General features: G+C 39.4%; 1 protein-coding gene across 5 annotated transcripts in view; it reads left to right on the plus strand.

Moving 5' to 3' along the window:
• The window catches only part of LOC126457873 (E3 ubiquitin-protein ligase RNF13), a 118,304-nt gene that overhangs the window by 87,214 nt on the left and 16,034 nt on the right, over window positions 1-15,056 (plus strand). For all 5 annotated transcript variants that reach the window (XM_050094540.1, XM_050094539.1, XM_050094538.1 and 2 more), the window contains 2 exons: window positions 5,219-5,393; window positions 11,400-11,602. In XM_050094540.1, coding sequence (XP_049950497.1) covers window positions 5,219-5,393; window positions 11,400-11,602 — 378 coding nt within the window. The remainder of the gene's footprint in view (window positions 1-5,218; window positions 5,394-11,399; window positions 11,603-15,056) is intronic.

Genomic DNA, 15,056 nt, shown 5'->3' on the forward strand with positions numbered 1-15,056 from the left:
TACAGTAGTACAAGTTTATATGCCAACTAGCTCTGCAGATGATGAAGAAATTGATGAAATGTATGACGAGATAAAAGAAATTATTCAGGTAGTGAAGGGAGACGAAAATTTAATAGTCATGGGTGACTGGAATTCGTCAGTAGGAAAAGGGAGAGAAGGAAACATAGTAGGTGAATATGGATTGGGGGGAAGAAATGAAAGAGGAAGCCGCATTGTAGAATTTTGCACAGAGCATAACTTAATCATAGCTAACACTTGGTTCAAGAATCATGAAAGAAGGTTGTATACCTGGAAGAATCCTGGAGATACTTCAAGGTATCAGATAGATTACATAATGGTAAGACAGAGATTTAGGAACCAGTTTTTAAATTGTAAGACATTTCCAGGGGCAGATGTGGATTCTGACCACAATCTATTGGTTATGAACTGCAGATTGAAACTGAAGAAACTGCAAAAAGGCGGGAATTTAAGGAGATGGGACCTGGATAAACTGAAAGAACCAGAGGTGGTACAGAGTTTCAGGGAGAGCATAAGGGAACAATTGACAGGAATGGGGGAAAGAAATACAGTAGAAGTAGAATGGGTAGCTCTGAGGGATGAAGTAGTGAAGGCAGCAGAGGATCAAGTAGGTAAAAAGACGAGGGCTAATAGAAATCCTTGGGTAACAGAAGAAATATTGAATTTAATTGATGAAAGGAGAAAATATAAAAATGCAGTAAATGAAGCAGACAAAAAGGAATACAAACGTCTCAAAAATGATATCGACAGGAAGTGCAAAATGGCTAAGCAGGGATGGCTAGAGGACAAATGTAAGGATGTAGAAGCTTGTCTCACTAGGGGTAAGATACTGCCTACTGGAAAATTAAAGAGACCTTTGGAGAGAAGAGAACCACTTGTATGAATATCAAGAGCTCAGATGGCAACCCAGTTCTAAGCAAAGAAGGGAAGGCAGAAAGGTGGAAGGAGTATATAGAGTGTTTATACAAGGGCGATGTACTTGAGGACAATATTATGGAAATGGAAGAGGATGTAGATGAAGATGAAATGGGAGATAAGATACTGCGTGAAGAGTTTGACAGAGCACTGAAAGACCTGAGTCGAAACAAGGCCCCGGGAGTAGACAACATTCCATTAGAACTACTGCTGGCATTGGGAGAGCCAGTCATGACAAAACTCTACCATCTGGTGAGCAAGATGTATGAGACAGGTGAAATACCCACAGACTTCAAGAAGAATATAATAATTCCTAATAAGTCACAGCTGCAAAATACTAACGCGAATTCTTTACAGACGAATGGAAAAACTGGTAGAAGCGGACCTCGGGGAAGATCAGTTTGGATTCCGTAGAAATGTTGGAACACGTGAGGCAATACTAACCTTACGACTTATCTTAGAAGAAAGATTAAGAAAAGGCAAACCTACGTTTCTAGCATTTGTAGACTTAGAGAAAGCTTTTGACAACGTTAACTGGAATACTCTCTTTCAAATTCTGAAGGTGGTAGGGGTAAAATACAGGGAGCGAAAGGCTATTTACAATTTGTACAGAAACCAGATGGCAGTTATAAGAGTCGAGGGGCATGAAAGGGAAGCAGTGATTGGGAAAGGAGTGAGACAGGGTTGTAGCCTCTCCCCGATGTTATTCAATCTGTATATTGAGCAAGCAGTAAAGGAAACAAAAGAAAAATTCGGAGTAGGTATTAAAATCCATGGAGAAGAAATAAAAACTTTGAGGTTCGCCGATGACATTGTAATTCTGTCAGAGACAGCAAAGGACTTGGAAGAGCAGTTGGACGGAATGGACAGTGTCTTGAAAGGAGGATATAAGATGAACATCAACAAAAGCAAAACGAGGATAATGGAATGTAGTCAAATTAAATCGGGTTATGCTGAGGGGATTAGATTAGGAAATGAGACACTTAAAGTAGTAAAGGAGTTTTGCTATTTAGGGAGTAAAATAACTGATGATGGTCGAAGTAGAGAGGATATAAAATGTAGACTGGCAATGGCAAGGAAATCGTTTCTGAAGAAGAGAAATTTGTTAACATCCAGTATTGATTTAAGTGTCAGGAAGTCGTTTCTGAAAGTATTTGTATGGAGTGTAGCCATGTATGGAAGTGAAACATGGACGATAACCAGTTTGGACAAGAAGAGAATAGAAGCTTTCGAAATGTGGTGCTACATAAGAATGCTGAAGATAAGGTGGGTAGATCACGTAACTAATGAGGAGGTATTGAATAGGATTGGGGAGAAGAGAAGTTTGTGGCACAACTTGACTAGAAGAAGGGATCGGTTGGTAGGACATGTTTTGAGGCTTCAAGGGATCACAAATTTAGCATTGGAGGGCAGCGTGGAGGGTAAAAATCGTAGAGGGAGACCAAGAGATCAATACACTAAGCAGATTCAGAAGGATGTAGGTTGCAGTAGGTACTGGGAGATGAAGAAGCTTGCACAGGATAGAGTAGCATGGAGAGCTGCATCAAACCAGTCTCAGGACTGAAGACCACAACAACAACAACAACAACAACAATCTTGGCTTTTGAAGTTTTCTTCAGTTATGATTGAAGATGTATACCACTTACAGGAAAAGCAGAAAAATATCATCTGCTAAGTCAAAATGTGGACGAATGTGCGTGTTGAGTGATAATGACAGATCTTCATTGAAGAGGATTGTGATGATAAATAACAGGACAACAGCTGCAAAAGTCACTGGTGAACTGAATATTGCGCTCGAGAACTCTGCCAGCACTAAAGTAACATGAAGGGAGCTCCATAAGTGTGGAATTATGGGCCAAGCTGGAATTCCAAAGCCACACATCAGTGAGGCAAATGCCTGTAACGGGAAAGTGTGGTGCCAAATCCGTAAAGCCTGGACTATGCGCAATGGAAGGAAGTCATTCCGTCGGATGAGTCTTGTTTCACACTACTTCCAACTTTTGGCTCAGTTTACATCCCAGGAGTGAAACACAGCAAGGGTTCGATGGTTATTTGGGCAGGCATATTGTGTTATTCTATGGGCTCCATGGTTACTCTGCAAATTTCCATTACTGCCCCAGATTATGTGAGTATTTTGGCCAATCAGATCCATCTCATGGTATGGTGTTTGTTCCTCAAAGGTGATGCTGTGTTCCAAGATGACAAAGCCAGTATTCACACAGCTCACATTATCCAGGACTGGTTTCGAGAGACAAGGATGAGTTGTCACTCTTCCCTGGCCACCACACTCACCAGGTCAAAATATTATTGACTCGTTGTGATCTACTTTGGAGAGAAGAGTGCATGATTGCTATCCACCTCCATCATTGTTACCTTAACTTGCCATTATTTTGCAGGAAGAATGGTATAAGATTCCTTTAAAAACCATACAGGGTCAGTATTTATCCATTCTGTGATGACTGGAAGCTGATTTGAGTACCAAAGTGGTTCTGACACCGTATTAAGTGTGATAGTGTGTTGAGTTTTTGGTGTTTCTATATTTTTGTCCACCCTGTGTATATTTGTGGTGTAAAAAGTAAAAGCAGTTATGTTTTGCAAAGATGGGCCTCCAGCAGTACATTTTTATTCAGTTAGCACATTATCGGGGCAAGAAGCTAATTACTTGCAACAATTTGATTTCATTACTTATACAAAGCATACTTGTAATTACACTTATCCGAAAGTGTTGAAGTTCAAGCACTCTAATAATAATAATAATAATAATAATAATAATAATAATAATAATATAGGAATCTTGAAATAATTGATTCAGGGTAACAACAAGCTGTTCACTTGCCAGCTCATTGGTTATCATTATTTACTATGTGATCCTACTGCTTAAATTCAACAGCATCATTTGATTTAGGTAATTATCTGCCAAAACTATTCTCTTTTACTACCTTTGACTTTGGAGGCAATGGAACTATTTTGTTGCAAACACTCCTGCCATATATACCAATGGCATTGAGTGGTTTTCTGTTCAGATCCTTGTGTGCAACTATAACTGTCTGACTGCCGTGGCTCAGCCCAATTGTAGTTCCGTGAAAGTACTTTCTCTCCTTCTATCAGCAATTTCTCGTAGATCACTGGAGCAATGAAGCATTCCAAGAAATTGGAAAAAATACAGATTATCCCAACTTTCTAGAATGGTCATCAGACAGGTGTGTGAAGTGTAAGTTAACTTACTATTATAGAATGTGGAACATGCCTATGCTCATCTTTTATGATCTTTCATGAGATGAAAGTTTTCTTTGTAGGAATCAAGATGGATTTTGCAAACAGTTATTTTGTGAAACTCAGCTTCCTCTGTTTGCTCATGACTACCAGATGGCAGTAGATATTGGAGGCCATGTTGATATTATGTCCCTTAACTTCTTTGAGCATTCAGCACACTTTTAAACTTCCACCTAATGAATGTAATACCAGAAAACTTGTTCACCAATGCCGCTGAGTTGACTGAGTAAGTTGGACACTTGTCGCGGTGTAAAATAAGTTGACAGTTGTCACAGTGTAAGAGCACAATTAAAGGTTACAATACAATCACACAGTGATATGGTATGACAAATGGTTTCTCTCTACTGTTAGAAGTCTTAGTCTGATCTCTCCATACCATTAATCCTATACCATAAAATATTTTATATTACTGTTGTACTTATAAATTGTCAATCTTGCATAATTTTTAATTTATTTCTCTCCTTTTCCGCTACTTTTCCCCACCCCTCCCCTCCTCTCCCCTGCCCTCCACCTAACTTGCAGCACTTCACTGTCCACCATCCCCACCATACTATCCCTCCCCCTCCCTGCCCCAGTCTCCTCCTTACCCCCACCCAGTTGCCACTCCCATCATGCACTGGTGCTGTTGCTTGCAGTGTGGTTTCAGTTGCCTGAGACTGCAGTCGTGTGCGTGAGTTGCGTTTGCATGAGTGTGTGTGTGTGTGTGTGTGTGCGTATGTGTGTCTATTGTTGACAAAGACCATGGTCCAAAAGCTTTAAGTGTGAAAGTCTTTTTGTTGCGCTTATCTGTGACAGCATCTCCGCTATATGGTGAGTAGCAACTTTCCTTGTCATAATATTGTTACATTCCATCCTACATTTTCCAATGTAATTTTACTTCCTTAATTTTTTTCTTAGTTATTTGTAGATAATAGTGTATGTTAATATGCTGCTATCTCTTAAGAGAACAGAAATAGTTTTCACTTTTACCTGAACCCTGTAACAGTGTGGTAGTTTCTGCTTTTCTTTACAGGTTGTTAGGTGTATACGAAACAGACGTCGTGAGAGACGTCACAGGCTACCGGCATCATCTCTTCGTAAAATACCCACTGCAAAGTTTCAGAAAGGTGATCCATATGAAACCTGTGCCATCTGCCTGGAGGATTACATAGAGGGTGATAAGCTTCGCATTCTGCCCTGTTCACATGGTAATTTGGTATATTCTTTTACTTTGATATTTCTAATGTATCTGGTGCTCCTCCAGGATAACATATGTGAGGATAATGACCCTATCAAATACATTATGCTAGAATGATGGAATGCTAACTCAAGCTGTAGAATGAAAGAACATAACTGCAGGAAATGCTTCTTGCATGAAAATAATAGAAAATTTTTTAAGGTTTATTATAGTATTTCACATTCTTATAACATAATCAAGCTTGTAAGAGTATTATTTGCTGTGGTCTGCTGTAGTGGCAGAAAAGTAGCTACAAAGATGCTTCCTGACTTGTGGTTGCAATAGCCTGCAGAAAGGAGAAATTAAGTACAGAAGTAGAAGAAGAATGTAGATAGCTGCCAAATGGATCAAAACATATCATTCATGTGCATTCACAGCCCTAAGTAGGTATCTTCACTGCCAAACAAGAAAGCATAGAAGTACTGGTGATAACCAGTGTGTAGTTTGATAAGAGTGAAATAATATAGGAAGCAAGATCTGTGGAATGAATCGTGTCAATCTTTCTGAGGCCATTACCACAAAATGAGATGAGGTATTGGCCTATATCTCCAACAGTGCTTAGCATCTAATTTAAAAAAAAAAAAAAAAAAGTGTTTGTACTGGAATAATGCTTTTCTTTCACAGTGAACCACGGACCTTCCCACAGTGGGGTGGGTCGCATGCTTCAACGAATACATACAATCATGCCATCATTGCAAACACATCAGAGGGGTACATGCATAGATGCCAGAGTAGCTGATATGGTTCTTTGAGAGAGGAGAACATCCTAAATGGCCAGATCTGGCTTTGTAATTTTTTTACACAGGACACTATGTAATCATTGGTTTAAGAACCATGGTTTTTTACATGGAAAAATCTGGAGACATGCGAAAGTGTCAGATAGCTTATATAATGAGAAGACATTAATTTACACAGAGCACAATGTAATCATTGGTTTAAAAAGCACTCTTGTCTTCACCGGCATCACGTGGACCATTGGGACCATACGACCATCGTGTCATCCTTAGCTGAGGATGTGGATAGGAGGAGCGTGTTGTCAGCACATGGCTCTCCCAGTCGTTATGATGGCTTTCTTTGACCAGAGCCACTACTAGTCAGTGAAGTAGCTCCTCAGTTGGCATCATGAGGCTGAGAACACCCCGAAAAATGGCACCAGCGCATGGTGGCCCGGACAGTTACCCATCCAAGTGCCGCCCACATCCAACAGTGCTTCACTTCGGTGATCTGATAGGAACCGGTGTACCCTCTGCAGCAAGGCCGTTGCATTGGTTTAAGAACCATGTTTTTTTTTTTTTTACATGGGAAAAGCTGGAGACATTTGGAAGTTTCAGATAGATTATATAATGAAAAGACACTAACCATGAAATCAGATTTTAAACTACCAAAAATTTCCGGTGCCAGAAGTGGACTTCGGCCGTAAGTTATATAAAGTGCAGATTAAAACTGCAGAAAGGTAGAATGATGAAATGGGACCTGGATTTATGAAAAGAAATGGTGGTTTTGGGAGTTTCAAAGGGGATGTGAGGCAACTGTAGATTGAAACAAGATAAGTGAACACAATAGAAGGCAAGTGGGTAGATTTGAGAGATGATGAAGTGGAGGCAGTGTAGGATGAAACAGGCAAAGAGAGAAAACTTTGAATAACCAATCAGATATTGCATGTGGGACTCACCAAAAGGCAGAAGCACTGCATCATTGATAGCTACACAAATAGCAGGTACAGAGCTTTGCTAGCTTTCGGAATACTTATCCGTTTCCAAGCTTATAGGGAAAACATTCACACATACTCACTCAAATGCACATGCCTGTGTCCCTACTTTGTGCTCAATAGACTGCCAGGTGTGTGTGTGTGTGTGTGTGTGTGTGTGTGTGTGTGTGTGTGTTTTCCCTACAACCTTGAAGATAGATAGCAAAGCTCTGTACCATCTGCGTGTGTACCTATAGATGACGCAGCACTTATGCCTTTCGGTGAGTCATCTCCCGTATTCCTAAATAATTCATAATTCTCAACCAAAACCTTCTGTGCATTGTAGATATTGAATGTAATTGATGAAAAAACATAAAAATACAATAATTGAAGCAGGCAAAAAGGAATACCCTCAGTCTTCTAGGACCTTATAATAACCCAATTCCAAACGAACAGCTGTGAATATTACAGACAATGACTTTAATAAGTTATGGTTGCAATATATTGATGTGAATTATTCACTGAAGAATGGAAAAAGTGTTAGAAACTGATCTCGGGATTTATCAGTTTGCGTTCTGCAGAAATGTAGGAACATGGGAGACAATACCCTATGACCTACCTTGGAAGGTAGACAGATAAAATCCAATCTTACATTTATAACATTTTTAGATTTAGAGAAAGATTTTGACAATGTTGACTGGACTGCACCCTTTGAAATTCTGAAGGTAGCATGGGGTAAAACACAGTGAGCAAAATGTTGTATACACCTGATACAAAACGTAGACTGCAGTTATAATAGTTGCAGAATGTGAAAGGGAAGCAGTAATTCAGAAGGAAGTGAGACAGGGTTGCAGCCCATCCCCAGTGTTATTCAATGTGTTCAGTAAGCAAGCAGTAAAGGAAACTGGAGAAATTTGGGATGTAAATTAAAGTTAAAACTATTTAATCTGCTGGTGATACTGCAATTCTTCCAGAGACACCAAAGATTATAAGATGATTATCGACAAAAAATAGGGTTAATGGAACATACCGGAATTAAATAAGGCGATTTTAGGGGTAGATAAACTTTGCTTTTTTGGCAGGAAAGTAACTGCTGATGGCCAAAGCAGGAAAGGATATAAAATGCAAACTTGCAGAAGATACAGAAGTGACACATGGATGATGAACACTGCAGAAAGAAGAGAACAAAAGCTTTTAAATTTTGGTGCCACAGAAGAATGCTGAAGATTATGTGGGTAGATTGGATATATAATGAAGGGGTGCTGAACTGAATTGTAGAGAAAGAAGTGTGTGGCATGACATGACTAAGGGAAGGATTAAGACTTGACTAGAGTAAGCAGGTTTAAATAGATGTGGATTTGCTATAGATATACAGAGGTGGAGAGGCTTATACACAGTGAGCTAGTGTGGAAAGCTGCATAAAACTAGATATCACACTTATTGGATTCAATTCAGCACGTGTAGATCAAAGGCTGTGGTCCAAATCCATATATTCTTCTCTTTTCACAGCTATAAGCTGTGGTGAATGAAATCAGTCTTCTTAAGGCTTCCTCATGTGAAAATGGATAGTTACCATGTACCTTTTGTCAAAATGTTGTCAGTTTGATTTTTACGAAGATGTATGTTCAGTACATTGCCTTCAAATCTTCCACAAAGTTATACTGTTATAAAATAGTTGTTAATAGATTTTTTGTTGTGACAGCTGCTAACTTAGATGTTGATTAGTAAGTGGTAAATGTCATTGCTGTTTCTACGGACATTGAAATGTTTTCACCTGTAGCCATGCATCAGAAAAGAAAGTCATTTCACTTAGTCTACCTTACCCTATACTTTCTACATTTTCCCATAAAAAAATCCAAAATGTGTTGAGAATGTATTGAAATTGAAGATACTAACTGTTCAAACTCTTCACATCTTGACATCTTGTGTTTGTTGATTGTTTTGCTGGTCAGTTGTTCGCCCATTGTCAAATGAATAATGAAAATGAGAAACTTGACAGAATACGAGGGCAGTTCAATAAGTAATGCAACACATTTTTTTTCTGAAACAGGGGTTGTTTTATTCAGCATTGAAATACACCAGGTTATTCCCCAATCTTTTAGCTACACAACACTATTTTTCAACGTAATCTCCATTCAACGCTACGGCCTTACGCCACCTTGAAATGAGGGCCTGTATGCCTGCACGGTACCATTCCACTGGTCGATGTCGGAGCCAACGTCGTACTGCATCAATAACTTCTTCATCATCCGCGTACTGCCTCCCACGGATTGCGTCGTTCATTGGGCCAAACATATGGAAATCCGACGGTGCGAGATCGGGGCTGTAGGGTGCATGAGGAAGAACAGTCCACTGAAGTTTTGTGAGCTCCTCTCGGGTGCGAAGACTTGTGTGAGGTCTTGCGTTGTCATGAAGAAGGAGAAGTTCGTTCAGATTTTTGTGCCTACGAACACGCTGAAGTCGTTTCTTCAATTTCTGAAGAGTAGCACAATACACTTCAGAGTTGATCGTTTGACCATGGGGAAGGACATCGAACAGAATAACCCCTTCAGCGTCCCAGAAGACTGTAACCATAACTTTACCGGCTGAGGGTATGGCTTTAAACTTTTTCTTGGTAGGGGAGTGGGTGTGGCGCCACTCCATTGATTGCCGTTTTGTTTCAGGTTCGAAGTGATGAACCCATGTTTCATCGCCTGTAACAATCTTTGACAAGAAATTGTCACCCTCAGCCACATGACGAGCAAGCAATTCCGCACAGATGGTTCTCCTTTGCTCTTTATGGTGTTCGGTTAGACAACGAGGGACCCAGCGGGAACAAACCTTTGAATATCCCAACTGGTGAACAATTGTGACAGCACTACCAACAGAGATGTCAAATTGAGCACTGAGTTGTTTGATGGTGATCTGTCGATCATCTCGAACGAGTGTGTTCGCACGCTCCGCCATTGCAGGAGTCACAGCTGAGCACGGCCGGCCCGCACGCGGGAGATCAGACAGTCTTGCTTGACCTTGCGGCGATGATGACACACGCTTTGCCAACGACTCACCGTGCTTTTGCCCACTGCCAGATTACCGTAGACATTCTGCAAGCGCCTATGAATATCTGAGATGCCATGGTTTTCCGCCAAAAGAAACTCGATCACTGCCCGTTGTTCGCAACGCACATCCGTTACAGACGCCATTTTAACAGCTCCGTACAGCGCTGCCACCTGTCGGAAGTCAATGAAACTATACGAAACGAAGCGGGAATGTTTGAAAACATCCCACAAGAAATTTCCGGTTTTTTCAACCAAAATTGGCCGAGAAAAAAAATGTGTTGCATTACTTATTGAACTGCCCTCGTACTTACGTGTCACACCAAGCAAGGGATTGGAAGTAGTAGGTTTTCTGGCACCAAGCAGGGGATTGGAAGCAGTAGGTTTTCTGGGAATCACTGACTACATGCAATTTTCACATAATCTGTTCATACTATTGTTTCACAACTTATGACTTTCTTCATGATGCGGCATGTGTTGCTGATGGTATTTTAATCAGACTTTCGTGTGTGTGTGTGTGTGTGTGTGTGTGTGTGTGTGTGTGTGTGTGTGTGTTTCATTATATTTATTTATATCCATCCACACATACAGACACAAGCAGACATATATGGATATGTGCGAGTGTATACCTGTCCTTTTTTCCCCCTAAGGTAAGTCTTTCCGCTCCCGGGATTGGAATGACTCCTTACCCTCTCCCTTAAAACCCACTTCCTTTCGTCTTCCCCTCTCCTTCCCTCTTTCCTGATGAGGCAACAGTTTGTTGCGAAAGCTTGAATTTTGTGTGTATGTTTGTGTTTGTTTGTGTGTCTATCGACCTGCCAGCGCTTTCGTTCGGTAAGTCACCTCATCTTTGTTTTTATATATAAATATTTAGTTTTGCTGTTATGCTGAAAAGGTCTTTAAATTTTAAACAACTTGTTTATGGTACCACAAGAATTTGGTGTCTGGGGGGCGGGGGAGATACTTACTGTGAGTAAGACATCTAGAATATGCAATCCTTATATCTTAGATTGCACTAATTGTGTTGTGGAAAGAGGCATTTTAAGAAACTAATCAATCTTCCTGTTCTCCATACACAAGTTGAACAAGAAGACAGGAAGAGACTACAACATGGTACAATCGGAAGTACACTCTACCACTCACTTTTCAATGATTTGCAGATTATAGAAATAGATGTAGATTTTGCAGTTTATTTTAAACTTGGCTACTATGTGATGGTGTAAGAAATGTTGTACAGAACTTATATATTTTTCAGCATACCACAGCAAGTGCATAGACCCTTGGTTAACACGGAACAGAAGAGTGTGCCCAGTTTGTAAAAGACGTGTATTTGCTCATGATGAGCATTTGTCTGAGACAGAAAGCGACACAGACACCGATGATACCACACCTCTTCTTCGGCAGCCCTCTCATGTCACTCAAGGTGGAACCTTCACACCAGCATCATCTGATGTTGGGGTATGTGCTGTAACTGTCATATAATAATATAGTTAAACAAATGGCAGTGAATGAAATATTTTTACCATGTGATTTGACAAGGATATATGGCATAAAACATAATAAGCTGCTGAATATTAGAAACTTACTCAAAATAAATTATAACATATGTTAAACCCAATAACTTCTTAGATATTAAAGTAAGATTTTTTTCTTTGCCTGTCAGAATTGATATGGACGACGCCATTTCCACAGAGCATATTGTCCCCCCCTCCCCCAGTAAATGCTGTTTATAAAACAGATGCACTCGAGTAATAAAGATTCTATGTGTCTAGTAGGAAGCTGCATGCAACTCGCTGCTGTTATTTAAGAAATCAAAGTAAAGTGCAGTAATAGTTGGGCAAATAACTTCAGTTAATGAATGCACTCACATGCACCAGATCTCAAGATCCCTTTTTACATCTCTTTTCTTGGATCAGAAATAAACAAACTTCAAATGACAAAAATCAAATGTAACTTCTTAAATGAAGAAAATAAGATTAATTTTATATGTAAGATTAAGAACAATACAAAATTAAACTTAATAAACATGACTGAAGTGATGTAGATGGAATATGAGACATTTTTCCTAATGGATTTATCTCATTTTGCACACTGAAAGAAACTGATATATTTGAATTCTGAAGAGAAAATGGTTCATAAACCATTCAAATATACTATCAAAAAGAAATCATATAAATAAAATCATATTCAAATTTCATATTATACCTTCACCATCTTAATGAAGACTTGTACTAAAATTTTTCTTGAAGTTAAATTTTAGATATCATTATAATACAAGATCCCACAATTGATTCACCACTCATAGTGCCAGTTTCACTTCTGGAAACAGTGTGGATCACGCAAAGTGTCATTTGCGAATTTTTGCTTATCGTGTCTATTGTTGCAAATCTTTGTCCTTTTTTTCAACTTTGGAAATAAAAATAAGTTTACCGGGGCCAGCTCTGAAGAGTACTGAGGAAGGGCAGCACAGTGATATTTTTTTTGTGCAGTAGTTCCACATCAACACTGATGAATGTGTGGGTACATTACCGTGATGCAAGAACCATGAATTGTCTTGCCTCATTTCAAGACATTTTCTTCTAACATTTTCTCACAGGCGTCGCAACACATTCTGATAGTACCATTTATTAACAGTGTGTCCTGTGGCACGGATTCATGTTGAGCTAATCCCTCAAAGTCGGAGAAAACTATCAGCATGGCTTTGACATTTGACCTGACCGCATGAGCTTGATTTGGTCTTGGAGAACCTTTTCCAACCCATTGTGAAGATTGAACCTTGGTGTCAACATCATATCCATAGAGCCATGTGTCTCACCAGTTACGATTCTCGTAAGGAACATCTCGTTCTCATTTGCACAATCTTAAAGCTCTTCTAAGATTGTGAGGCGAAGGTCTTTCTGGTCTTGACTTATGAGCCCTAGGATGAACTTGGTATCAACACAGTGCTGTATCAGAACTTCACGAAGTGATCCAACTGAAATTTTACACTCTTCTGCGGTCTCTTGAACAATCAGTTTTCGATTGGCATGCACAGTTTTGTTGACATTCCTGACATGAGTGTCATCGGTAGATATTGAAGGGTGTAATTGTATCTCTGTACAGGATGCCTGGAAGTGCTGTAACAAAATTCTTTTTATCCAAATTTCATCGTTCAGAAAGACAGAAATAAAAAAATTGTAATTGCAGCAGACTTTAAATATAAATGTATTAAAGAATAATGATGACACTGTAAATTTTTGAGACTTAATTCAGAAATATGCTTCTAATTTAAATTTCACTGAACGTACGAGAAGAAGTAGCTTCTCTGAAACACGTATTGACAATATTCTGACAAATTATCAGTTTGAGGCTGGAAGTAAGTTCTGTTTGGATCTAGGCATATCAGATCGTTCAGCACTGCTCTCAGAGGGAAACCAAAATATGTGAAAACATGTTTTAAAAGGAACTTTAGCAAAGAGAATTTAAATATGTTTTCTAACAAACTGAGAACTATAAACTGGCCTCTAGATAATGGCGTGTCAAGTGAAAAAAAAAATTCAAAACATTCCTAGATGTTTTCAACGAAACTTTCCCCCCTTGAGCCTGGCGACAAAGAGTGGCCAATAAAATAAATTGGATTACACCAGGAATAAAATTTTCTAGTGCCAGGAAAATACTGCTTCAAAATGAGTTAAAACCTTTTTTTAAAAAAAAAAACGAGTGCTGACTTTGTGGAGTATGTAAAGAGATATAAGAAGACATTCAAAAAAGTTGTACAGGCAGTAAAAAGGAGGCTAACAACCTGTATATTAGTAAACATGAAAATAAATCAAAGGCAATTTTGAATGTTGTCAAATCTGAGTTGGGAGTAAAGAACAAGTGCCAAGAAATTGTCCAAATTAAAATTAAAAATGATATAATTATAGATCCTTTTCAAATGTCGAACTGTTTCAATGATTTTTTTTTCATAAATGTGGCAAAATCAGAAGTAGATATCACAGCTCACCAGGACAAGGTAGATGTCGACTTTGTAAATATAAAACAAAATGCAAGACTTGAAACATTCAAAAGAATTATCCCAAAAGATGTAAAAGATGCTATAGTGTCTTTAAAACACAAGAAATCAGCTGGGTAGGATGGAATTCCAACCACTGTAGTCAAGGCTGTTTATAACATCATTTCTCATCCATTGGCTAAAATTACACTACTGGTCATTAAAATTGCTACACTAAGAAGAAATGCAGGTGATAAACGGGTATTCATTGGTATTATACTAGAACTGACATGTGATTACATTTTCGCACAATTTGGGTGCATAGATCCTGAAAAATCAGTACCCAGAACAACCACCTCAGCCTTGATACACCTGGGCATTGAGTCAAACAGAGCTTGGATGGCGTGTACAGGTACAGCTGCCCATGCAGCTTTAACACGATACCACAGTTTATCAAGAGTAGTGACTGGCGTATTATGATGAGCCAGTTGCTCGGCCACCATTGACCAGACGTTTTCAATTGGTGAGAGCTCTGGAGAATGTGCTGGCGAGGGCAGCAGTCGAACATTTTCTGTATGCAGAAAGGCCCGTACAGGATCTGCAACATGCGGTCGTGCATTACCCTGTTGAAATGTAGGGTTTCGCAAGGATCGAATGAAGGATAGAGCCACAGGTCGTAACACATCTGAAATGTAACGTCCACTGTTTAAAGTGCTGTCATTGCGAACAAGAAGTGACTGAGACATGTAACTAATGGCACCCCATACCATCACGCTGGGTGATATGCCAGTATGGCGATGATGAATACACACTTCCAATGTGCGTTCACTGTGATGTCGCCAAACACGGATGCGACCATCATGATGCTGTAAACAGAACCTAGATTCATCCGAAAAAATGACGTTTTGCCATTCGTGCACCCAGTTTCGTCATTGAGTA

Source organism: Schistocerca serialis, chromosome 2 (genome assembly GCF_023864345.2).
Source record: "Schistocerca serialis cubense isolate TAMUIC-IGC-003099 chromosome 2, iqSchSeri2.2, whole genome shotgun sequence".
NCBI lineage: Eukaryota > Metazoa > Arthropoda > Insecta > Orthoptera > Acrididae > Schistocerca > Schistocerca serialis.